This window comes from Pantherophis guttatus, chromosome 1, assembly GCF_059756535.1.
Source record: "Pantherophis guttatus breed Tessera chromosome 1, ASM5975653v1, whole genome shotgun sequence".
NCBI lineage: Eukaryota > Metazoa > Chordata > Lepidosauria > Squamata > Colubridae > Pantherophis > Pantherophis guttatus.
In genome coordinates, this window is record NC_142063.1 from 244902535 (window position 1) to 244929899 (window position 27365).

At 39.2% G+C, this 27365-nt stretch overlaps 2 protein-coding genes and 1 non-coding gene across 9 annotated transcripts in view; 1 reads left to right on the forward strand and 2 right to left on the reverse strand.

Moving 5' to 3' along the window:
* PRDM1 (PR/SET domain 1) overlaps positions 1 to 4261 on the forward strand; it is a 116652-nt gene extending 112391 nt beyond the window's left edge. For all 4 annotated transcript variants that reach the window (XM_087882609.1, XM_087882610.1, XM_034409089.3 and 1 more), the window contains 2 exons: positions 570 to 698; positions 1266 to 4261. In XM_087882609.1, the coding sequence (XP_087738735.1) occupies positions 570 to 698; positions 1266 to 1841 (705 nt within the window). In that variant the 3' untranslated portion in view covers positions 1842 to 4261. The remainder of the gene's footprint in view (positions 1 to 569; positions 699 to 1265) is intronic.
* An 11044-nt stretch (positions 4262 to 15305) lies between these two features.
* Positions 15306 to 15413, reverse strand: LOC117660911 (U6 spliceosomal RNA). The gene has a single exon (XR_004589850.1). It is a non-coding gene; the product is annotated as a U6 spliceosomal RNA (small nuclear RNA).
* A 1937-nt stretch (positions 15414 to 17350) lies between these two features.
* Positions 17351 to 27365, reverse strand: part of ATG5 (autophagy related 5) — a 53716-nt gene continuing 43701 nt past the window's right edge. For 2 of the 4 annotated variants that reach the window (XM_034409093.3, XM_087882618.1), the window contains one exon: positions 17351 to 17855. In XM_034409093.3, coding sequence (XP_034264984.1) covers positions 17827 to 17855 — 29 coding nt within the window. In that variant the 3' untranslated portion in view covers positions 17351 to 17826. Of the gene's footprint in view, positions 17856 to 22024; positions 22964 to 27365 lie in introns of those variants that run through there. The other 2 variants (XM_087882619.1, XM_087882617.1) reach the window with 2 other exon arrangements.

Here is a 27365-nt window from a genome sequence, read left to right on the forward strand (position 1 = left end):
ATTGCAGGAGGAATCTGGAGATTTCATCAAATGCTGGGCTGCCACTCATTTGCCTAGAGTCTAGCTGCACTGAGGTGATAGCTGAATTTCTCAACAAACAGATATATAGTTCCTGACCTCTGCGGTCCAGTCATTTTTTTTCCTTTATAGTATTTGAGGCAATATGTTCTTAGCCATTAATGTTCCATATTCTTTTCTTACCCAATAATATTTAATGTCAATCTGGAAAGGAACAATTCATGAATCAACCCTGTCAAAATAGTATATAGATAAAAAAAAGATTAACTCCTTGATTTCTGAAGCTTCTGCTCACATTAGTAATTTCCACAAGTTGTTTTCTCTCTTTAAATATTGCGAAGTACATATTAAAATATTGCTAAGTTGTAGATCTTGGGTGGCAGCAGTATTTAAGTAGCAATGTACAAAACTGTTTCTATTTTCTTCCCTTTTCATAAATAATGCTTATAGAAAATGTAATAGCTAAACAATAACATTAATTCAATAAGAAAATCATTCTGAACGTGTTAATGGTTTCTTGAGACCTCACTAAGCATTCTGTTTCTTGAAAGGTTCATCTTCGAGTACATAGTGGAGAAAGACCATTCAAATGTACTACTTGCAATAAAGGATTCACTCAGTTGGCTCACCTCCAGAAGCACTATCTGGTACACACAGGAGAGAAGCCTCATGAGTGTCAGGTGTGTAGAGTTTGCAAGGAGTGACTTTAGCAAAAGATGCTAAAGTAAAGTAAAGATATCCTTGAGTCACATTTGACTGCTGGCTACTTGATGAATATATATATGACTTGAGAGTGGGGGCAATGCAGATTTGCTTTGCAATAGTACAGAAATTTTTTCTTGGGGGGGGGGGTTCAACTTCCTAGTCTAGCTTAAAGCACTGCGGTGTGCTGGTAGCCTCCCATCCATCCCTGAATTGGATCCATTGAAGACACAACCAAAACATTATTTGATATAAGCCTGTTCTACCCATCCAGCCCAGTGAAAAAGAAAAACTGCTTTTCACTTCTAAAAAATAGTTAGGATTTCTTTTGCACCAGTTTCAAATCAAGTATATATCCATTCTGGTTGCATACTTTGGAGAGCACAGATCCTTGCTAAAAGAATGGAGACATGATTTTGCAAAGAGTGATTACACAAAATTCATCTTAGATAGGAAAATGTGGGATACGAGAGGTTGGAGTTTATTTGTTTATGCTTTTGTGTTAAAGTAGACCTAACTCCCAATTTACTTCTTCCAAATCTTAGGTCTGTCATAAACGATTCAGTAGCACAAGCAACCTGAAGACCCATCTGCGGCTGCATTCAGGAGAAAAACCTTATCAGTGTAAGCTGTGCACTGCTAAATTCACCCAGTTTGTGCACCTAAAGCTGCACAAACGACTCCACACCAGAGAGCGCCCACACAAGTGTATCCACTGCCATAAAAGTTACATCCACCTTTGTAGCCTCAAGGTCCACCTGAAGGGAAACTGCCCTGTAATTCATGCTCACAACCTTTCTACAGAGGACCTCAACCGGATCAATGAAGAGATTGAGAAATTTGACATTAGTGACAATGCGGACAGGTTGGATGAAGTAGAGGACAGTGTTGATGTAGCATCGGTGGTAGGGAAAGAAATACTCTCTGTGCTTAGAAGCGAGATAGAAGGAGCCACGCTGAAAGCATCATTACAGAGGAACCTGGGGAATGGGCTGGTCTCCTCTGGGTGTAACCTTTACGAAGCCTCAGATATATCGGTTGTGAAGTTGCCTCATGCTCATCCACTACCTCAGGTACCTATCAAGGTCAAGCAAGAGACAGACGAACCAATGGACCCTTAAGTGCTGTGGGATGTACGTGTGTATTGTGTGTGAGAGTGTATGCGTGTGGTTTAGTATGTGTGGCAAAGGACTGATGTTTGTTTGTATTTTAATTTATGACCTGGCAAGACAGGGTGCCTGTAGCAATTGCTTGTACAGTATATTGTATCAACGCTGCAAAACAACCTCAGCTTACAGTAGCTCCTCCAGTTGAAAGAAGGAATTTCCACGTTGCATTCTCAGGGCATGAAAAGAGGCCAAGACTGTCCATTGCCTCTCCTGCTTCCAAAAAAGACTGTCTAATATCCATAATCATTTTATAATAATAGTAATTCATAATTTATTATGCAATTTACCATTCAAAAAGCAATAATTAGAATAATATTTACAATGACAAGAATATTCGTTGTAAATGGAATATGAGTGCTTTTCGTTGTTGTTGTGTGTTTGTTTGTCTTGTGGCTGTTCTCCATAGAGTTGATTCCTGTACATCTGTTTAATAACCGCAGAATAATAGCAAAACCCATGACTGACTAGGCTGCAAGGGAGGAAATGTTTTAACATGCCTATTTCAGACATGATGTTTTGTTTTGCCAAAGGTAAATCCTTAATAGTCATTTGGTTGTAACAGTGCTGTATAACTGAACAAAATAGATAAACATATAGAATTGTTTATAGAAATATATATACAGCAGAATGAAGAAACTGATATGTCTAGAATGAGTGAAAAGGTAAAATATTAGGCAGAATGCATCAAACACAGTCCTCCCCACAAAGCCCTTAGTTTTACCTCATGGTTATGAGCAGTACTCTTAGAAAAGAACATTTTCTTTCTCTTGCATACTGTTTATGTAAGTAGACAACTTAGGATACGCCAAAGATTCTCTCTGCAAAGAGGGGTATTGCAGAGGCATTGGCTGGCTACACCCCAAAGCTCCCATTGAGATTCTGGGAGAAATAGGACAACTTTCCCTAATCCCTTCAATCTCCATCCCCTTTCTTGGATAGAAATTGGGTGGTAAACTCTCTTCTTGGCATACCTAACTAGGTGGTTTTTTTTTTCTTCTCCTTGTATCATATGAGTCAAGTTTTCCCTCAGTATTTGTATTAGCACATTTTGTGGTTAATTTAATGAAAAATTAAAAGGGCATTGCAAAGTTGCTGAACAACAGTTACCTCATCGAGTGTGTCCAGTGATGCAGAAAATGCTGTCTGTCTTAATGCTTTGTCTTAATGCTTTGCTAATCTAGTAAACAAACCAAAACATAGAGAAGATGGAATGCACATTCTTTTTTTTTTCTAAATCTTTTGTTTTGCTGAACCCAAAGATAACATGTCACGATATAGGGCATAGCACATAATTGTATTTATAATTACTTATACCACTATCCTCTGTGTGCACGCAAGCACATACTTTTGTGAGCCTTATAATAAAATACTGATTTAATTAGCTTGTTTCACTATCACAAAGGGTAAATTCTTAACATCAAAGCCATAATACTGTAAACATTCTTATTCATCATGAGGCGTGATTGTGCACATTTTTATTTGCTTCAAGAGATTTATCCACGTAGTATTTTTTAAATTCTCCAAAGTATTCTCTGAAGAATAACTGGCTTACTCTTACATCCCCTCATGTTATCATTGCAAACATCTGCCTTGGGAGATGGAAAAAATAATAATCTAATCATGCTTGCTAAGGTCAAACAGGTCCCATTATTATTCATTTTTGAATGCTATATAGATCAAAACATTAAGAAGAAGGATGAGTTGTTTAAAGTGCTCTGGCAGATCTGTCGCTTTTCCTACTTCTTAAAAGGTGGCCTGATCACAGGTAAAAAGGGCAGAGTTATTTTTCATTCAGTATGTATATCTTTATATCTCATAATAATCTTAAGGAATTAGGCTGTTACAAGTATGACATTATTCTAATGCCTTCTTATATAAAGCACCAAACATATCCATAATCTACAGGTAACCCAAGAAAAACTTTATATATGCCTTTTGAAGGAAGAGTTACAGTTCATAACATTTCTGTTCCCATAAATTGTGATGCAAATATAATTCAAATGTAGCAATGCTTCATAAACATAGCCATTAACTATTGGATAAACCAAAGTACCACTACTCCGATCACTGGACACACACATGCTTTTATTAATTGCCTATAGTGCTTTCTTGTATTTGATACGAATTTTACAAAGATTTATATGCATCAGCTTTAAAATTGCTTCTTTGTCTAATTGTCTCTCCTGTTTAAAAACTTTGAATGTAGCAACAATCAGTGTTTCCCCTCCCTCCTAAGAATAGGTTCTGACCAAAGTTAACAGGCTTCTTACTTTGCTACAACAAAATATCTTATGTTTACGTACTGGTTTACATTGTTATTTATGTGCAAAAATGTCAAAATGTAAATTAAATATAAAACGTTCCTTGCTTTACCAATGGTGGCTTCTTCTTTTTTTAAAATGTAAGCAGTGTTACTTTAGTTCCAACTTTCATTTACTCTCTGGGCCAAAAACACTTAACATTCACAATGATCTTTTTCTATAGAAATCTCTGGTTCTAAATTGACTTCCTGTAACTTGGCCTTTCTGAGGATATTGTGCCACAGCATGGCTAAATATTTCTGAAAAGTGCCAGGCTAGGAAAGGCTCTTCTGTTTTATACTTATTTAGAGGCCAGGTCTAGTTTACAGGTGGGACCTATAAAAAAAAGGCAGGTCATTGTGAGTCTACTATATCTCTCCCCACCCCCCACCCCCAACACTATGTGTTTTAGTGCACAAATTTACTTCCCTTTATATGCAAGGAAAACAGCAGCATGGAAGAATTATGGCCCAAAGACTTGTATACCGCTTTACAGTGCTTTACAGCCCTCTCTAAGCGGTTTACAGAGCATATCACCCCAACAATCTGGGTCCTCATTTTACCCACCTTGGAAGGCTGAGTCAACCTTGAGCCTGATGAGATTTGAACTGCCAAATTGCAGGCAGCTGGCAGGCAGCAGAAGTAGCCTGCAATACTGCACTCTAACCACTATGCCACCGTGGCTCATTAGACAGAGTTAGGAAAGCACAGCACAAGTATAAATTGCTTCAACCCAAATCCAGTTTTCATAGCGAAAGTTGTTTTGCCAATCTTAAAAAATAAAGGATCTTTATTGTTGCAATCTCAGCAGACACAACCTATTTGAAGTACATGCACTCATGTTTCACCAGTGCAACTGTTTTGGGAGGAAGGGTTGATGTGGAAAAGGCCTCGATGTTCTGTGGTCTTCTCTGGAGTAAGCTGCCACTCAAAATGATCAGCTGCAGCGCAGTCTTTTTCATTTCTACCCAGAAAGAAAAGGAGATCCAGCACCTTCATTATCTCTCTTCAGTCTACCTTGTTCCTCAAATGATACAACAGCAGAAATTTGGGGGAAAGCCCTGCCATTCATGAAGAGATGTATAGTGTTCATCCACATTACCCTGACAGCACTTAGGCAAATTAGAGTTCCAGATGAGCTGGAAGTTCACAGAAGGAGCCAACGATCTTTGGCACCTAGTAGGACTACAATTAGAAACAGCTCCCAAGAAAATGAGAACACATTTACCTTTGATAGAGAAGCAGTTTGGTGTAGTGGTTAAGGCACCAAGCCAAAAGCCAGGAGACTCTGAGTTCATGTCCTGTCTTGGGCACAAAGCCAGCCGAGTTACCTTATTCACTCTCTCTCAGGCCTAGGAAGGAGCCAGTGGCAAACCACTTCTGCAAATTGTTGCCAAAAATTGCAAGGACTTGTGCAGGCAGTCACCAAAAGTCAAGAATAATTTGAAAGACACCTTCTCCAAAACCACATCCTTAACACAGTTTTATTATAGGCCCCTTGAAGATTATGCTTCATAATTTTCTTTCTATATTTGTTTCTAATGAGCGACTGATGCAAAATAAAAGGAACTGCATAGCAATAAAGCTTACACCAATAAGAATGCAATTCTTACTGATTCAGTTTCTACGTATAGGATCCATTGAATTCAACCGAGTACAGTAATAAACACAATGCACAGGACAGCCTTATCACAAAATCTATCAGGTCTTTCACACCATTGCCAAGTTACTTTTCAGATTACGTTGGAGAAAGTTGGCAAATGTTGCATAGGCTTTGGCCTAATTAAGAGAGTTTTGTTTTCTAAATCATCTGCATATTTGAAACAGCTACATTTTTTTTTAAAAAAAAGGGAAAGCTGGAAGGCGAAATGCTAGGTTGTTAGGAGATCTGAAAATACGCTTTGAGCAAAGGAGTCATCTGGAGAGCTCTTGCATGGTCTTAAAAGAACTGCAAAGCTGTTATTCTAATTTCTCTCCCTAAATGAATACATGCTGTCTTTGTGGGTGTAAAATATTGTTTATCCTCCTACCAGCTAGTTTCTTTTTTATTTACCTTTAAGTAGGACAAGCCACCATTGATTTACTACCACAGAGTATTAATGGGATGATTTCATAATGGACCCATCAGGCAAAATCTATGGAGCCTTTTCACAAGTAATATTAAATAACCAAAAGATAAATTGGTTTGTCAAATCCTCCCTCCCTCCCTCCCTCCCTTCTCTTCCCTTCCCTTCCCTTCTTTTTTTTTTAATTTTTGATTAAAATTTTGATTAATTTTTAATATTTTTTTTCTTTTTTGATTTATATGCCGCCCTTCTCCGGAGACTCAGGGCGGCTTACAATGCGCTCAGCAATAGCCTTCATTCTTTTGTATATTTATACAAAGCCAGCTTATTGCCCCCACAACTGGGTCCTCAATTTACCTACCTTAGAAAGGATGGAAGGCTGAGTCAACCTTGAGCCTGGTGAGATTCGAACCTGCAGTAATTGCAGGCAGCTGGTCTTAATAACCAGCTTAATAACAGGGTGCCTTAGACTACTGTACTACCAAGGCTCTCTTTCCTTTCCTTTCCTTTCCTTTCCTTTCCTGTTATGGAAGAATAAAGATAGAATGCTTTCTCCCCCAACAACTCAGAAAGTTTGTAGAGAAGCACAACTTTTTAACTATCATTTTCCTATATTCTTTTTTTTTTGCTTCTAATTGCAAAATGCCAGTCAACTGTTTCTTCAAAACAAAGAATCGATGCCTTTCTTCCTATCGCCTGTAAAGCTGCTATATTTGCTCAAGTTCATTCAAGAGTATATGTGGGGCTCCACAGGACAGGAGACCAAGGGGAAGCCTCATTGCTTAAGTGGGCATCCATTTGCTAGGTGTTGGATGGAGATCCATGTATTTTTGATGCCTCACCCAAGGTGTGTTTCCTTCATTATTACTTCTGATATTGTTTTAGACAATGAGAAGTTTGTAGGCAATAGGACTCATTGGAGCTTCTAAACCAACTGCTGCTTAGTCCCCCACATCATAATTTCCAGAAAACTGGAAGCCCTAAGCCGAAAGCCATCAATTTCATTATATAGAAGCTAAGAAATCTCAATCTTCAATGAATGAATCATCTCCCTGCTAGGCTAGCTTTTATTTCATGGAGGGTTATTTGTTTGGGTTGCTTTTATTGCTGGAAATAATGTGACATTATCTTTTACTGACCTATAAAACATACCCAATATAACTTAAAGATCTGGTTTAGACCAGAATTGATTCTTTGTGAAATGGGAAAGGAGGAAACTTGGCATTATTTACTAGTATTTATTGGCCCAGATTTCAACCCTTGTCTTAAAACACACTCCAGTCTTTCCTTCTCTGAAAGGACAGTTGCTAACCCAAAATTAAAAATAGTTCCAAAGGGAGATTCGTTATTTTTCTTTTCTTAAACAGACAGTACCTTCAACCACATTCTCTGCTTTAAAGAAGCAGTGGGGACAAAAAAGGAATAAGGTCATGCAAGAAAGGAACACCGATTTGAAACTGGTAGAGAACTTGTGTTAATGGGCACAGCAGGTGACATTGGATAGCTAAAATATTCTGCAGAGATTTTGAAATAATAGAGGCAGAAGTGGTATCTACTCCTCTGGAAGGCTCTAAGCCCATGATGGCGAACCTATGGCACGCGTGCCACAGGTGGCACGCGTAGCCATATCGGTGGGCACATAAACTCAGCTCAGGTGCATATACGTGCGCCAGCCAGCTGATTTTCAGGCCTTCTGGGCCCACCAGAAATTGGGAAACAGGCTGTTTCCTGCCTCCTGAGGACCTTGGGAGGTGGTGGGGAAGGCCTGTTTTTCTCTCTCCCCAGGCTCCAGAGCCTTTCTAGGAGCTTGGGGAGGACAAAAACAGCCTCCCCTCCGCCCGGAGGCCTTCCGGAAGTTGGCAAATGGGCCGTTTCCAGCCTCCGGAGAGCCTCCGGAGGGTGAGGAAGGCCGTTTTCACCCTCCCCAAGCTCCTAGAAAGGCTCTGGAGCCTGGGGAGAGAGAAAAACAGGCCTACTGGGCCCACTGGGCCATCGCGTGCCAGGAGCGGGGGGAAGCGAGGGGGGTCGCATGTGCATGCGCAGGGGTGAGGCGCATAGAATTATGGGTGTGGGCACTTGTGTGCGCTACCCCCCCTTTCCCTCCCCCGCTCTTGGCACACGATGGCAAAAAGGTTCGCCACCGCTGCTCTAAGCTATGCTGACTGGAGAATTCTGGGAGTTGAAATCCACAAGTCTTAAAGCTGCCAAGTTTGAAGACCTCTGCACTAAGCGGTCTAATACTGATGGAAATTGTTTTTCTTCAAAATTGATTTTAGTTTAGGGCTTCAACAAAGCATTTTTTTAATCTAGTGGTTTGCTGGGTCTCCTGTAGAACGTAATTCAAATTACGTCAGGCAGCACGAACATCCATGTCCTGCCAGTAGTTAATGTGTGGTCCCATCAAGACAGGCTTAGAAGGGCTTCCTCCTCGAATTATGCCTGATCTTCTGCTTCTCCTTCATCCCTGGCTTCTGATTTGCTCTTTCATACTAATATCTGACTTGCAATTACTTTGATCTTTCATTCTGGAGCAGAAAACTGGTTGCTGAAACACAGCTCTGGATTAAGCTCCAAATCCATGTTTTTTTCCTGGTATGAATTACCATATTGTGCCATTCCCCATGAAGCAATAACATAATTGATGAAAGTTTAAAACTCAACATCAGAATTTCAGAAGGAATCAGAATGGTAATTTCACCAGCCCCAAATATTCTAGAGTACCCTGGATCTCAAAGGTATTATTGTAAATACAAGGAAATGGAGGAGGTGGGGTGGGGGTGGGTGCCTTGTGGTACTTCATTTCATCAGACCCTTTCATCAAAAGTATTAGGCAAAGCATATACTTTTGAATCCAGAAACCCAAAAGATGGAATTGTGGAATCCAGAGTAGGAACGAAGAAGCAGAGATAGGGCTGAACTGCAATTCCAGTATGATTAGTACTGAGGATAAGTGGAATTGCACTTCCATTCCAGAGATAGTATATCACCCATATCCATTTTGATTATTTGTTTCAGGATAAATGTTGTCTGATTAGTAATTCTGGCAAAACTAGCCCCTCTACCTAACTCTGTCATACAAAAGACCTTAAAAAAATGTAACTTTTTAAAATTATGAAATAAATTGTGAGGGCAGTTTGGTGTAGTGGTTAAGGCATCAGGCTAGAAGCTAGGAGATGTGAATTCTAGTCCTGCCTTGGGTACAAAGCCAGCTGGGTGACCATGGGCCAGTCACTCCCTCTCAGTCCTAGGAAGGAAATAATGGCAAACAACTCCTGAAAAACCTTGCCAAAAAAATTGTTCAGGCAGTCTTTGAAAATTGGACATCACAGAACGGAATTTTTAAAAAATGGAATAAGTAAGATTAAACAGAGTTTCTGGTAATGACAATATTTTCTACTTATAGCCAAAAACAAAACAAAAAAGAACGAAATAGTATAATTTCCTTTTAAGAAGCTAAATCAGCATTTAGTACTTAGATGTTATGCAAATAACAACCCCAATTCTACCTACTCAAGTAAAAAAATGAGACATGTTGTTCAGTAATGAATAACTGCTACTTGAAACCTTGAAACTCTTAATGCATCTTTTAAAAAGCAGTCAAAATGGATATTAAAGCAAATTTTAAGTTCACAGATGTTAATTATGGCAATTCTCACATAGTCTCTCTAGTTTAGGCTAAGCCAGACATTGTCCCTTTTCTACCTGCCTCCCCAAAAGGTATGGTATCTACTCCTCAAAACTGCAGCTGGTCTTACAGTGCTTCCCAGTCAAATATATGATCTTTTATCTCTTGCCAGAAGTTGTCCACACAATTTGGGCAGCTAGAATCTTCAAAAGGTGCTAAAACCAACTGCTCCTCTCATCTCATGTCATTTAGGAATAAATATGTCCAAGACTAGACACTCGTTTTTGCTCTTGCTTCAGATCTTCAAGCCAAAACGTTAGTTAAATTTTCTGCAGTGTCAAAGAATAGAGAAAAATTCCTTCAGGAAATCTTGAAAGAAAATCCTCTGCTTGCATTGCTTGAAAATTCCTGGCACAATTCAAATTTTCACCCCATTTTATTATATACTGTATTTTCCGGACTATAAAATGCTCTGGACTGTAAGACTCACTTAGCTTTTGGGAAGGAAAACAAGAAAAAAAATCTGCCTCTGTCTCCCAGCAATTTGCCTCCTTGCAGCAAGCAGCAAACAGCCTGGTCAACTTCAGCACAGCCTGATTTAGTATGAACAGCTGATTGGTGGTTGGATCTGCCTCCCAGAATACCAATTGTTCCAGGCTGTGGGGATCACCACTGCCCATCGCCGCCTATTGCCGCTGCCACCTATCGCTGCCTCTGCATGTCCCATTTTCAGCCTCCATGCATCCCATTTTTGGCCCATTCCAGGTGGTGGGGATAGGTGGCGGCAGCAATCCTTGCCACCTGGAACAGGCCAAAAATGGGACACATGGAGGTTGCAGAGGCTGAAAATGGGGTGCATGGAGGCCAAAAATGAGATGTATGAAGGCCGAAAATGGGGTTTGTAGAGGTGGCAATAGGCAGCGATAGGTAGCGATCGGTGGCAATAGGCGGCAGCAGTGATGGGCGGTGACAGTGGCGACGGGCGGTGGTGATCCCCGCAGCTTGGAACAGCTGATAGGTGGTATTCCGGGAGGCAGATCCAACAGCCAATCAGCTGCTTGTGCTAAATCAGGCTGTGCTGAAGCTGACCAGTCTGTTTGTTGTTTGCTGCAAGGAGGCAAATTGCTGGGAAGCAGAGGCCAAAGGGTTGGGCGGGCGGTGGTGAGCAGGGCTTCAGCAACATTCGCTGTATAAGACGCTCAGACATTTCCACCCACTTTTGGGGGGGAAGTACATCTTATACACCGAAAAATACGGGTATATACTCTATATCTAACTTTCTCTATTATCTGTCTATCTATCTATCATCTATCTATCTATCTATCTATCTATCTATCTATCTATCTATCTATCTATCTATCTATCCAGTGGTGGGTTGCTATCAGTTCACCCCGGATCAGGCGAACCGGTAGTGGTGACAGGAGGCTCCGCCCACCTGCCTGCATGCTTCTGTGCATTGTGCGTGCGCACGTGCGCCCACAAACAAGCCGGTAGCGACGGGTTTTGAAACCTGCCCCTGTGTCTATCTATCTATCATCATCATCTGTCTATATCCACGGTATATGTCTATCATCTATCCAACTTCTGACTTCCACCTCACCAGATGAACCAAGCAAAAGAAGCATGAGAGATAATTTGATTGGAAACATTTTTTTGCAACTATGGGTTTTAGCAAAATTAGCTCAGATATAAAAGTTAACAAATTATGAAGATGCAAATTGATGTAGCAAGGGTGGGCTACTAATAAAAATGGACTAAGATGCCTAGAGAGACAGTTTAGTGTAGAGTACTATGGCGGTTAAGTCACCAGACTAGAAAGTGAGAGGCTATAAGTTCTACTTCAGCCTTAGGCATAAGTCCCTCTCTTAGCCTAAGAAGAAAATAAGGACACACCACTTCTGAAAGTCTTGTCAAGAAAACAGACTAGTCCAGGTAGTCACTGCCAATCAAGAATGAGTTGAAGCAAAGAAGAAAGAAGATGAATAGGGAGGAGGAGTGGAAGAGGAAGAAAAGAGGGAGAGGGAAGAGGAGGAGGAGAAAAAAGAAGAAAATAAGGAGAAGAGGTAAGAAGGTAGTGGAGGAGAAGGTGGAGGAAAAGAGGGAGACAATGGGGAAGGGAGCGGGAAGGAGGAGAAGAAGAAGAAGAAAAGGAGAAGGAGACGAACATAAGGAGAAGGGGAAGAAGGAGAAAAAGGAGGGAGGAGGAGGAGGAAGCATGGAGTTCTGGGAATTGAACTCCACAAGTCATAAAGTTGCTATAGTTGGCCACTCTCTGATGTAGACAAAAAACCTGGGGGTAGATTACTCCTCTAAATCCAACCACAGATCAAAATATGTAGCATCAAATAGATTAGTTTGCACTAAAAACATTAAAGCAAGCAACATGCAATAAGAAGCATTGCCACGTGGTAAATTATGTGCCTGAACTATCTTTGTTTGGGTATCCTGTTTTTCTTTAGTTAAAGAGCCCATGGCAAACACAGAGCACAAAACTGGTTATGTCAGTGGACATTTCCTCACTGATATTAAATGTGGGAGCAAACATGCTCCACAACTGATCCAAAGGAGAGATCAGACCTCATACCTAATTAGTCTCTTGAACTTGTCCTTTGCGTAGAATAGAGTGGTCCTTCCAGTTCAGCCTGTTTCTTAGCACACCCTTCTGACAAGGTAAGCCATATTAGTTTAATTGACCAGGCTCAGGAAAGGCTGCAAGGTATCATTAATTTCACATTGAAGGTGTATTTGGCCTCGTGTCTTCAGCCACGTTCTGCGACATTGATATTGTGCAACTACCTTCATTTTTTTCTATCCCCGGCAGTGATGCCTCTGCTCCACTTTTACTTCATCCACCCTGGTGTGGTAAACAGAACCCGTGACAGCTGTGAACCTTTCTAGTGCTTATGCAGGCCATAATTGTTCTGACTGAACAAGGACTAAGTTGTACCAAGGCAGTCCATCAATCAAATATGCGTCACTGTAAAGGACCGTTCTTTTACTCCAGGGATGTCCAATCTTGTCATGGGTGGCTGGGCAATTCTCAGAGTTGAAGTCCACGTCTTAAAGTTGCCAGGTTGGGCACCCTGTTATACTCAGTTTATCAATTGAAGTTGCAATACATGGAAGAGCCTCGGTGGTGCAGCGGACTAAGTGCTGTTAAGTGCTAGCACTTAGCTGCCAGCTGCCTGCAATTAGTGCGAGTTCAAATCTCACCAGGCTCAAGGTTGACTCAGCCTTCCATCCTTTCGAGGTAGGTAAATTGAGGACCCGGATTGTGGGGGCAATAAGCTGACTTTGTATAGAACAACAACGCTTAGGGGGGCCCAAAAGCCCTAATAAGTAGGTATATACATAAAAGTATTCAGGCTATTGCTATAATGCATAGTAAGCCGCCCTGAGTCTACGGAGAAGGGCGGCATATAAATTGGACTAATAAATAAATAAATAAAAAATAAATAAAAATAAACAAGCTTTGATATGTGTATTTTGAAGACTCTAAAGTAAGTTTGCTAGTTTTTTTTTGTTTCAAGGTTTCTTTTGTTATTTACTGCTTCTTGTTACAATGCCAGCATCTAAACGCTATTGTTCATAGATCTGTCTTCATCAATTAAGCCACTCAAGGAGCCTGAGTGGCGTAGGAGGCTAATGCCTCCTAAGGCAGCATTTAACATCCAGCTGCCTGCAATTACTGTGAGTTCAATTCTCACCAGGTTCAAGGTCGACTCAGCCTTCCATCCTTTCTAAGGTGGGTAAATTGAGGACCCAGTTTGTGGGGGCAATAAGCTGACTTTGTATAAATATACAAAAGTATGAAGGCTATTGCTTAATGCATTGTAAGCTGCCCTGAGTCTCCGGAGAAGCGGCATATAAATCAAATTTAAATATATGTGTGTGTGTGTGTGTGTGTGTGTGTGTGTGTGTGTGTGTTCACACAGCATATTAGATCACAGCAGTCAAGATGTTAGGTTCTAGTGCAATATATGAATACAAATTCATAATTTGTTAATGGTAAATTCTGAGGTGCATAAGCAGTACTCATAACCATGGCTTGCTGATAGCACAACGCACAAACTATGGCATAGTACTGTCTCCAAATGTAACTTCATAGCTTGTTGATTACTCTCTTCTTGAACTGGCAGAGAATGAAAATATGCAGAAAGAAAAAGTATTTATCAAAGTGGCATCTTCAGTACTGTTCCACTCTGGTGCTTTTGCCAATATGAATCCTTCACCGCTGATTTTATTTTAAAAACGAAGAAAGTATGAAAAAACATTCTTCTGCCGACTAACTAGTTTGTTTGTTTGTTTTGAAAAGTTTTCCAGCTTTATTTCTTATACACATAACATAAAATGTACATTTTCTTATACATAATTAATCCTACATATACATGTTTTCCTTAAAGAAAGCATTAAAATAAGGCATTTTAATTAATTGCTCTTCTACCCTTTCTTTCCTCATTTCGCAACAACCTTCTTTTTCTTCTCCTCTTTCCCTTCCCTCTCTCCTCTCCTCTCCTACGTTCTCCTTCCTCCTCTCCTACCTCATCCTACTTCCCCTTCCTTTCCCCCACTCCTCTCTTATTTTCCCCCTTCTCACCTTCTCTCCTACTTGTCCCCTACCCTTCCTTCCTCTCCTTTTCCCTTTCTTCTATTCCTCTCCCTCCCTCCCTCTCCTCTTCCTACCCTCTACTCCTATCTCCTTTCTATCTTCTTTGCTGTGAAATATTCTTTTTGTTTGGTATCCGAGTAACTCCTGTATTCTAATAGTATATACTTTCTTTCAATTTCTTTTCAGATTTATTCTATCTATCAGTATTATCATCATAATTGTACATTTATTCTTATTATCTTCTTTCTTTTTCTCCCCTTCCATCCCCCTTTTTCATTTACTCTGGTGTCATCTGGGTTTCTATTTCTTTTTTATCCTCTACCTCGTTTAACTTTCTATTATCTAAATCATTTATCTATCTTCTTAGCTTCATATTTCTTTTCTAGCCATATATAAAATCTTCCCCATGTCTTGAAATACACCGATTCCTCTTTATCTCTTGTTCTTAAAGTTAATCTATTCATTTCCGCACAGTCTAAAATCTTTTTTATTACTTCACCTTCTGATGGAATTTTTTCTGTCTTCCAATTTTGTGCAAATACAATTCTTGCTGCTGTTATTATATGTATAGTTAAATACACATCTTCTTTACTATATCTCTCTAGGAGAATACCCAATAAAAAAAACCTCTGGTTTTAATTCTATAGATTTATGTAATATTTCTTCCAACCATTTCTGTATTGGTATCTAGACCTATAATTTTTTGCTTCTAAACATGACCACCACATATGATAGTATGATCCCGGCAAATGCAAACATTTCCAACATTTGGCTGATTTATCCTTAAACATCTTTGCTAATCTTTCTGGTGGCATAAAAAATATGGAACGCTCTCACGAATTTGCGTATCATCCTTGCACAGGGGCCATGCTAATCTTCTCTGTATCGTTCCAATTTTAGTATATGTGCTGCTGAAGCGAGCACCCGACTAATTAGTTTGGAGTTAAGTCATTGACATCTTAAAAATGATTGTAAATGCTGTAAATCTTATTCAGGAAACAGAAACTACCAAAACTGGCACAACAATGAAAGATGACCAAAGAAAATCAGACTCCAGTAAGGGTTTTTGTTTGAACCTACACTCTGGTGATAAGTAGTGTGTTATACTTATTTCTCCACCCTTATTGCATCATGAGAATGTGCTCAAGCAGCCTTTTAAAAAGTGACTCATTCCCTTTTAATGAATAAGAGGCCAATAAATCTACTTGTGGGGTGTTGTGGGGGCAGAATTTTGCTGATAAAAATCACTCAGATTCACTTTTTTCCTGAACTCTGCATGGGTAGGATCAGAAGAAGCGAGGAGGGCAGTCACATTACCTGGGATTGATTTGGCTTGTTGGTTTTCAGGTGCTTTGTGGGAAGAGTTCTGTGATATGTGTGCTTATCCCAGACACCACTTGGTGTCTCTGGAAAACAAAGGCATAAGGAGGGGGTGTCAGTTTGGGGGGGGGGCTCTTCATACCATTTTGAAGGTGGCAATGGTACACCCCTCCTGAAAAATCCCTCTGATAACTTGACAGATTTAAACAACTATCACCCAGTTTCCACAGAGAACAGTTAGATTACAACTACAAAGACTCTGGGAAGATTGATTATCTAGATCCCTTTCAACCAGTATTCATACCTGGGGATGAAAAATACACTGATCACCCTGGGAGACGATATTTTCCAGGGCATGGATGAGGAAGTTCCTACTCCTGGTCCTTTTAGACTCTTCAGTGGTTTCCGGTCTAGCAACCATGGTGTTTATTTGAGTGGTTGCCAAATCAGGATTGGAGAAACACTACAATGTCCTCGACTTACGACAGTACATTTAGTAACTGTTCAAAGTTGCAACGGCATCAAAAAAGTGACTTATGACTGTTTTTCACACTTACAACCATTGCAGTATCCCCGTAGTCATGTGATCGGAATTTGGATGCTTGGCAACTGACTCATATTTATAAGTCAATGGGGAAGCCGTATTCACTTAACAACCAAGTTCCTAACTTGACAACTGCAGTGATTCACTTAACTGTGGCATAAAAGGTCGTAAAATGGGGCAAAATTCACTTAACAAATGTTTTGCTTAGCAACAAAAATTTTGGGCTCAATTGTGGTCATAAGTCAAGGACTGTCTGTATATTGCAATAGTTGCTGGTGTTATTTTTACCTTTTGTTGTTGATGTAAAGTAGTGGGAGTTTTTTGGTGAATGGGTTCACATCTCTGTCCTTGGATGCAGGAGGTTGTACGTTGTGAGCTTTGTGCTTTTAATAGGCTATGGTGCAGCAAGAAGGTAGATTGGACTTCCCAATCCCATCTACAGTATCTCTGCATCTATCTTCTCTGCACCACAAACTTGTCTAATAATTTTGAGGAGCTGCTGAGGAAAGATGAAGGGAGATGAAGAAGGCCAATTAATGATTGAATTAAAACTCTCTTCAGATGGTTTAAGTCTTAAGTATCAAAAATATCCCAGCCTTTCAGGAGCCGTGCTGAGTCTTCGGAGAGGGGCGGCATACAAATTGAATTAATAATAAATAAATAATTGATTGAAGTTTATTCCAACTGATATGAACTCATCTGGCCAGGATGCTTAGGGAGATGGCTTACTCAATGTACTGGATAAGAATCAAGCCTTTTCCTAAGACACAGGAACAGGCTAAGATGCAGAAATCAATGACTGGACTGGGAAGATGTTGCAGTGATGTCATAGAATGCTTGGAGTGTAAATGAAACGTCTCTGGATAATCCATGTAAATATTTGAAGAAGGAGGATATCTCTAACAACACATTACTAAATTCAAAATGCTGGGATTCTGTGGACATGCATTTTACATTACAATCAGTTCAATGAGTAAATGTTGAAGTATGTGATGTGTTTTGTTTTTTTTTAAGTTTCATTATCTGATGTGTCATTTAAAAAAAACATTATGGTATGGTAGGAAACTTTTATATAACTACACACCCATTTTTATATTTTGGAACACTGCATTCCTAAATTGTGTTTATCCTTCATATGTATTCTGACCTAATGGATCATGTACTAAATTAAGCATATTGTGCAATACAAATGCAGAGGAACAAGTGACATCTCATACTAAAATTGCTGCAGTGTCTTAAAACTTTCTGTTATTGGGCAGAAGAAAACTAGAATAAATAAAACTAATATAAAACAGTTAGCATCCTATCTTCCATATTTACTCTGTAATTTTTCCTTCTCAGTATATATAACAAAACCTATATAACATTTCAGAAGAAAAACAAGAAAAAGAACTCCATTATCTTAATACAAAATGGCGCTCTTCAGACTCCAAGTTTAAAATGTCCTTGATGGGGATCCAGCAAATGATCTCATCAGGTCTTCAGTAGAAGAATGGAACATTCTATAGAAGAAAAAAATATGAATATAATGTGTGCATATTCTCCTAAAAGAATATGGATGCATTTATAGCAGGGGTGAAATCCAGCAGGTTCTGACAAGTTCTGGAGAACCAGTAGCGGAAATTTTGAGCAGTTCAGAGAACTGGCAAATACCACCTCTGGCTGTCCCCAGAGTGGGGTGAGAATGGAGATTTTGCAATATCCTCCCACCAGGAATGGGGAGGGAATAGGGATTTTGCAGTATCCTTCCCCTGGAGTGGGATGGGAATGGAGATTTTGCAATATCCTTCCCCTGCCATGCCCACCAAGCCACACCACGCTCACCAAGCCACGCCCACAGAACCAGTAGTAAAAAAAATTGGATTTCACCACTGATTTATAGGAACATGTCTAAGATATCTTTGTTATCCCTGTGGAATCCTCTTGAAGCTGAGGGCTGTTAGTATAAAGACAAAGAGATAACCTGAATTATATCCATAAGGCATTTAAACTGCAAAAGTATAGTTTCAGGGGAGATGCAGATAGGGGCTCTCCCTGAAACCTCCAAGTCTGGCTCTTTTTTGACATCAGAACTCCAAATGCCAGAGAAAGGAGAAAGAAGAGAAATGGTCGGGTGGGCCAGAGCAGCAGGCATTGTTCCCCTGCTTCCCTAGGCAAGTCTTGCCTCCAAATCAAGCATGAATCAGGCAGAGATCAATTCTTTCCAGATTGTATCTACTTTCTGAACCTTATTGAGGTTCTTCTCCTTACAGCAGTTGCTGATTAGAGATCAGTTATGGTGAGACCAACTTAGGGGGAAGATCTAGGAAAGTTGCACATTTTTAAGCTATGTCCATCAGAGGCCAAGGGGTCAGAGGTGGGTTTCAGCAGGTTCTGACCAGTTCTGGAGAACCGGTAGCGGAAATTTTGAGTAGTTCAGAGAACCGGTAGTAAAAATTCTGACTCTAGTCTCTGCCTCCCGAGTCCCAGCTGATCGGGAGGAAATGGGGATTTTGCAGTAACTTTCCCCTGGATTGGGGATGGAATGGAGATTTTACAGTATCCTTCCCTTGCCACGCCCACCAAGCCACACCCACCAAGCCATGCCACGCCCACCAAGCCACACCCATAGAACCAGTAGTAAAAAAAATTGAAAACCACCACTCCAAGGGGTATATGTCCTTTGGCTTGGACTTTTTTCTATTTACCATCACAAAGCCTGACAGTCTATCTCTACTTCTACTCATCCCAGCACAAAGTCTGTTTGTTGGGGCACTCCCTAGTAGTTTATGTTAGGTGTGATTCATGTGCAGCGTGTCTGCCCCCTAATATTTAAGTTGGCAGGCTTATTTGTCTTTCCCTCATCTGCAGTATTGTATAATTTCTCCTAACTTTTCTTTTTAAAAAAGAAGAAGTTGTGGCTTAAGGCTGCCAAGCCAATAAAGGAAACCTCTCCTTTATTCCATGGAAGATGACTCATTAAAAATGAAAGCACCGAGATTTTACTGGCCAAGGAAGGAAAAGAACAAAAAACACTTCCATTATTTTGTTCTTTCTTTAGAACTTGGCAAAATTGGTTCTCTGTTTTAGGTTTAGCATAATACGGAATTTAGAGCTTAGAGTTACAAAAAAAAAAACCTTCTTTTTTTTTTTTTTTTTTGCAGATTACAACATTTTCAGCATAATAATTATGAAAGCTATATCCATGCTGGGCAAAGAATAAATCAAAATAAAAGAGAACTGGCTGTATATGTCTTGTTGCTTGAGCCTTAAAGTCCTGCAATATAAGATTCTTTGGTCTTTCCAGAGAAAGATTTTAATTAGTATCTAATTTTTAGGTATTACATAAGCATGTCTCAGCTGCTCTGTTTTTCACTCAAAGGAAACTTGACTCCTGATGACTTTTTCGCTGTTTAGGAATGGGATGGACTGATTTCCTAGTCTATGCTCTTAAGAAGCATTTCTTTTCAACATTAGCCCTGCTGGCTTTTCTCCAAATAGTTTACTCATCTGTTAACTAAAAGTCCAAATAAAGACCTTGGCACCAAATATGTCCCATTTAACAGTAACAGTTACCAGTTTAAACCTTTTAACCCTTCTGTGGCTCATCTATATTCCGGAAACATAGAACTTGATTTTTCTAACAGCCTTGTTTTACATTAGAACGCAAGTAGGCTGCACTGAAGATGGACTACGAAGATTACAGTGGCACCTATCCAGCATGGACCCATATCAACTTCTATCTATCTATGGATTTTAGCTATTAAAATCCATCCAACTTTTAAAGAAGTAAATATTTGTAATTTGGTCTCTCTCTCTCTTGGCTAATATGCTTGAGCCATCCCACAACTTCCTTGTCGTAGACCTAGAGTCATGATCCCTGTGTAGCATGACACAGATGTGGCAACCTACATAGAACACCTCACCTTGAATATTTTTCTTAATCTATTAGTTAGGAATCCAGTTATAACCCTGTTTCTTATTCATGGAAAAGTCTACCTTCTTTCATTCCTTCTTTGTCCACTAATGTAATCAACTTACTAGTTCTTACTATTTTAGTTTTCTAACAACCAACTTTCAACGTACTAGAAACATGTTTAGAAACATAAACACGCAAAAAAGTGTTGAGTTAAAAATGGGGAAGAATGGAATGAAATGGCAACGATTGTATTGCAAACAACGAAAAATAAGATTCGCACAAGATTGGCATACACAAAATGAACACCTCAGTCTCAAGATGAACTACATACATTTTGGCACCAAATAAAATAACAAGCCCCACTAAGAAAACAATTACACTCCATCTGATTTTTGTGAATTACAGCTGACATATACATAAGTATGAAATATTAGCAATAAAACCAGACAAACTATCACATCACGTTTCTGGGACCATTCAGTAAGGTGCTATTTCCTTCCCACCAGTTCTATCAACATACAAACCTGATAGCTCACTAAAGGTTGTAATTAAATAATCCAGTTTCTTTTAGTCATGATCATGATCTATTTTTCTTTGTATCATATCCTTTTCAACATGTGGACATTCTCACACAGAGACATTAATTCTTATTGTGTCAGCCACAAAAAATTGCAATCCAAGAAAGAAATTTAATAATGGATTCATACATCCAGTATTATATAAGGAGACCATGGCACCCATAAATCTATCCCCTTCAGACAAAATTTAGATGAGTGAAGGTGTATAGAGGGATAACTATTATAGACAGGGGAAGCTTTCAGTTAATGGATGGATAAGCCTTCAAGATGGATGAAGTGCACTTTCAGAAGACCTGAAAGACAGGTTAGGGACAGATTGTCATGGAGAAAATCTATCTATATGGTCACTAGGAGTCAATGTCAATAATAGCTCATAGTCTAATCAATCAGTCTAAACCAATTGAATTTAATGTGACTTAATCCAAATATAAGATTGCACTGTAAATCTCCCAATTCAATGTAAATTTTGAAATTTTGTTTTCAGCTGAGATGTAATTCAACCCATTTACATTCTGTTCCTTTGGGGGCTGGGTGTGTATTTTTAAAAATTTCTTATATTATCTCATTTCAGCCAAGTTGACTGGGATTGAGGACCCAGATTGTTGGGGACAATATGCTAACTCTGTAAACCACTTAGAGAGGCCTGAAAAGCACTGTGAAGCAGTATATAAGTCTAAGTGCTATCGCTATTGCTATTGAAGGTAAAGAAAGACTAAGATCTGATAAGTAATTGAAAGGGACACCACTAGACCATACTAGTCTGTAATCAACAGGAATGTGGCCCTGAAATCAAGTCCTAATAGGTGACTCTAGCTAGGTAATCTCAACTAAAAAAAACCCAGCATATTTATGTTTCTGTAGGAGACAAGCTTATTTTTGAAATTTTGCATTTATATTAGCCTGAGTGGCGTAGGAGGCTAATGCCTCCTAAGGCAGCATTTAACATCCAACTGCCTGCAATTACTGCGAGTTCAATTCTCCCCAGGCTCAAGGTTGACTCAGCCTTCCATCCTTTCTAAGGTGGGTAAATTGAGGACCCAGTTTCTGGGGGCAATAAGCTGACTTTGTATAAATATACAAAAATATGAAGGCTATTGCTTAACGCATTGTAAGCCGCCCTGAGTCTCCGGAGAAGGGCGGCATATAAATCAAATTAAAAAAAAAAAATTGAGTGTAGCCTCAAATCTAACTAAAGTTTTTCATTTTTTTTTCTTCTTTATTTTATCTTATACATCCAACAAACATTAAATCTATAGCGGTCTACATCACAACGTGAGAAGGGAATAAAATTATCCCATTGCATATATAGGGTAACCTACAAAAGTCTATTACATATACCAAGTGACATGCTTATCAAATATCTCTATTTGCAGCTCGATTTGACATCCAATTATACCATTGACTCCAAGATATATAGTAATCTGTGTCCCCTCATCCTTTCAGTATCATAGTAAGCCGATCTGATTCCGCACAATTCATTATTTTCTGAATTACTACTTGTTCGGGTGGGCTAACATCCATCTTCCAGTATTGGGCCCATGCCAATCTTGCAGCTGTTGTTATATGTAGCAACAGGTACCATGTTGTTCTATTAACATTTTCGGGTCTTATCCCTAATAAAAATACCTCAGGACACAATTGTATACGCTGCTCCACCATCTCATTAAGCCACTTCTGAATATTCTTCCAAAATTTCATTGCCTCTTGACAGGTCCACCATTGGTGGAAATATGTGCCTTCTTTAAAGTTTTTCATTGTTGAAATCTATAGATGAGCGACCTACCTAACTGGTATCAGATTTCACTTCTTTTGATGTAGGGTTAATAAAGAATAGCATTAAAATTTGGTGATATTGTCCTAGCCATTGTCCTCAAGCCTGACTGACATTCACAGTCTCTCAGGTAGGTTGACTCAGACAGATCAAACACTCCTCCTCTCTTGGGCATGGGCTTTTACATCTAAGGTAGATGTTCCCAATCTCTCCATCCAACAGGAACAGATGGGTTGGAACTCTAAGCATTTTGCAACAGATCTCTGGAGACACAAAACTGGATGGTCCAGTGCCTGAACTCAAATGTACCATCACCTCACAGCTCTGATGAATGGCTGGAATTATCCAAAGCCAATGAAGGTCCTGGATCAAAGAAGAAAAGAAAAAAATCTTTGCTTCAAGATTCAGTTATGTCTGTTAACCGCTCTTACTAGATGCTAAATTTATTTTTTCTCTATATATTACAAACATTGCCTCTTATTTATAATTCTGTGTTCAAATAGGTCATTCTGTGTTCTTTCAGACTGAGTTAATGATGTAGTTTTCTTAATAATTTCCTAGAAGTTGATGTAATCTGAAAGTCCTCTGTCTACTGAGATCACTGTTTATAACAAACCTGTCTTAGAGACCATTGAGTATATTATTATAAATTGGGTTTATGTATATTTTGAGGTTTTTTTTTTAAAACAACACTTGATTTTTATCTTTTGTGAGATTGTTTTCTCTCTGAAAGGGAGAAAGAAGAGCTAAAGTCATAAATACTTACGCTGTAGGATTAGGAAGTTGCATAACAGAATTATTTCCTTAAAAAACATTTATTTTTTTTTAAGTTTTTTAAAAAAGTTTTTTTTATTTTTTTAAAATAAACAAACATATAATACACCAATCCTTCCTTCCACCCAGTCTTCTGGGTGTTTCTTCGGTGTGATTTCTTTTTTTTTATTACTCCTCCTATCTTCATTTCTTCCTTGATAATTTCCATTTCTCTGTTGCAATATTTCCTCCAAATTACAATACATTTAATATAACATTCTCCTTATTTAATTATCACAATCTTTATCTATATCTCTTTTCTAACCAATCATAAAATTTCCCCCATATCTTATAATAATCCGTATCCACTCTCTCTTTAATCATCAAAGTTAATATGTTCATTTCTGCACAATCTAAGATTTTTTTAATTACTTCCCTTTCCAAAGGGATTTTCTCTGCTAAAACTCGCAATCTTCCGATTTGTAGGCCAGCATCTTAACCACTCCGTCAACACTGGCTGGTCCCTCAGAAAGTCACAGATGGAAGAGGAAAAATCCAAGTCAGTCATTATTTCTGAGTAAGTGCATCCAACAATTGGAAACGCAAATATTACCTCTACATGCCATCCTAATGCATGAGAACGAAGCCACATTCTTAACTTTATACACACTGAATATTCCCACCTTGACATTTGTGTGTCCACCAGAAACAATTACTAGGTTAAAGCCACCACCTTTTTAGTTGTACTCCTACACTTTCTAGAACTTGACAGTACAGGTCCCAAGTTGCATAAAAGCTGTAGCCGAGCTGTGCATATTAACTGAAACTCAAAGACACAAGATAGCCTCATAATGTAAAGGAAGTGGTTACTCAGCATTTACTACTCTTGAAAAGTGTTCAGAGACTACAGTTGGTCCAGAATGCGGCCGCGTGAGCTATCGTGGGTACACCTAGATACACCCACATTACACCAATTCTCCGCGAGCTGCACTGGCTCCCTATTGGTCTCTGGTCACAATTCAAGGTGTTGGTTATTACCTTTAAAGCCCTACATGGCTCAGGGCCAGGTTATCTTCGAGACCACCTTCTACCACATAGCTCCCAGCAACTGGCAAGATCCCACAGAGTTGGTCTCCTCTGGGTCCCATCAGCTAAACAATGCCGGCTGGCGGGCCCGCAGGGTATGGCCTTCTCTGTGGCTGCCCCAGCTCTCTGGAACCAGTTACCTCCTGAAGTCCGGACCACCCCCACCCTCTTGGCCTTCCAAAAAGCGGTGAAGACCTGGCTTTTCCGGCAGGCCTGGGGCCATTGATCTCGCTGTTGCGATCTTGTGAGTTCCGGTCATGAATGGTGTGAATGGGTTTTAATGTTTTAATGTTTAATTGTTTTTATAATGGTGTTTTTTTTTAATGCATTGTAAGCCGCCCTGAGTCTCTGGAGAAAGGCGGCATATAAATTGAATTAATAAATAATAATAATAATAATAATAATAATAATAATAATAATAATAATAATAATAATATACCTGTTCACATTTCGAGAGAAGAGGTGAGTAAAGGGTGTGACTAGAATTGGACTCTGTTCAATTAAAGTAATGTCAAAATCGGTAATAAAAAAAATGAAACCTGATGCAAATATGCAAGTTTCAAAATCCAAGATAAGAGAGCCAGTTTGGTGGAGTGGTTAAGATGCTGGCCTACAAATCGGAAGATTGCGAGTTTTAATCCTGCTTTAGGCATAAAAACTGGATGGCTTTGGACCAATCAAACTGTCTCAGGCCAGCCCACCTCACAGGTTTGTTGTTGTAGGAAAACACAGGAAGGAATATGTGTGTTTTCTGCCTTGTTAATTGTAAAGTAATAAAGGTAGGAGAAAAAAAACTTTTCTCAGCAAGAAAAAGAGAAAACATTATCTTGAACCCTGTACAGCTAGAACCTACAACGGAGTGTAGCAGTGATACGAGTTACACTGCATCAAAAGAGCCCTATTCATACATGCTGTTAACCAACAAGAACATCTCATCAGCTTGCCTAAAATAGCTCTGTTATGGGACGATGTTGAAGCCTGGTTTGGAATACAGGGAATCAAGTGTTCCTAACAAAAGTTGAGTGTTTTCTACCCGTTTCTGACAAGTGCTAAAAGAACAAAACAAAAATGGATGTCATCTGTAAGGAAAACTACAAACCATTTTGGAACCGATGAGCAACATGAATAACTTTTTTTTCCCCTCCTCACATAAAAGATTTGCATCGCGTGGATTCTTTCCATGGCATTTTAACCAAAAGTTACATCATTTTTCAGTCGTCTGAGCAAGAGTACTGCACTTGCATGCTGCCCTCATTAAAATCAGTCCACTTTCTATTGTATCAAATTGATGAATCATATATTTCCTCTACAGCTAGCACATTGTTTTCTTTTCCTTTCATCTGTTCTTCAGAAGAATGATTCAACCCCTTTTTAATCTCAAGTTCCTATTTGCACTTTTATTTTAACTCCTTCCACAAAACCCATAAAGCAAACATGTCTTGGCAGACATTTTATAAGAAGCTGCTTCAAGGACAGCTATTAAATAAATCTTCCTTCAGTTTAGTGATAGATACCACTGACACATCTTGCCAAAAAGGGTGCTCTATACTTCCATGTCTTATATTGACGAAGCGCTTCAATGTTTTCTCATGGCGAGTGCTGGAATCCTTCTGTTCATTAAATCATTTGCATGGCTTCCCAGAGTCTATAGAGTGAGCAGTTATATTGACTTTAAAAAAACAATTAATAATTCACTTGCCCTTTTACTTAGGAAAACCACCTGTCTGCCACAGCCATCAGCTCAGCAAGTGGTAGTGCAGTTTCCCTATGGAAAACTATTCCTCTGCTCTCAGCTTCAGCTTTTATCTGAACTGGGTCAACTGTCTGGAAATGTGAGGTGACCGAGTTCTGTGTCAAAAGCTCTGTCTTCTCAAAAATGTTTTAGAAGCTGTGAAAAAGTTACCTCATGTTGGGTAGTCCCGCCAGACACAAAATGCAGAGAAGAGAATTCCTTTCCTCGTGAAAATACTGGCTGCATGCTTTTGTCAGACAATAAGCTGCTGCTTAGGACAACTGCTGGCATAGCAAGTTTGGCTTCAGAGAACCAGAAAATGAAAGGGGATTCAAAATAAGATCAAACTGATAGTCTTATAAATGTCAACAGAGAAATCTATGTGTGTTTAAAATATAATGTAATGCCATTAATCTTTGAACTACTGTGTATATTATAGCGTACTAAAATGATCTATAAATGAAGATGAAACAAGCAGTTTTAAAAAATCAGGGTTTTCTATTTATTCATATTTATATTTTGCTGCCGGAGTGGAATGTTTTCAATAACTGAATAGCAATTATTTCAAAGATGAAGTATCTAACATAAAAAAAAAATTGAAGGAAGGAAAACCACAATTATGTTTTGCTTTTGTGAAGGGAAATTAGTAGTCGATGAAGTCATGACATTGTCTTTACATCTGGCACTTCATTTCTGAATAAATTCCTCACACACACACACACAGTCATTTGAGCAAGACTATTCCATATAATCAGCTGTTCTGACATTGATCTGTTTAAAGGCTGATGTAGAATTGCCTACAACTGTTCCTAGTGGTCACTGCAACCTGGTTGATGGGTAAGTGGAGGTTGCAGATGGCTGAAGATGAGCTGACGCAAACACCTTCCAAATTCCAACTATGCGTTTTGCGAAGGTGAGCACCCTGCATGCTGATCGGTTGATCTCACTTCCTTTTCTGTGCTTTGCTGAGGCCCTCCCTAGATAGAAAGTTTAAAATTGCTGATGTATAAAAGAAACACCCATGCAACTGTCTCCAAATGATAGGCACATATGTTCCCTCACATGCAATGCCAGTGATGTCTGCTCCAGCCTAAGCAGAGAAGCAAGCAGATTCCCACACCAAGTGCAGAAACTACAGACATTCAGCTATCTTTGTTGCTGATGTCCAGTGTGCGATATTAATTCAGACAGTTA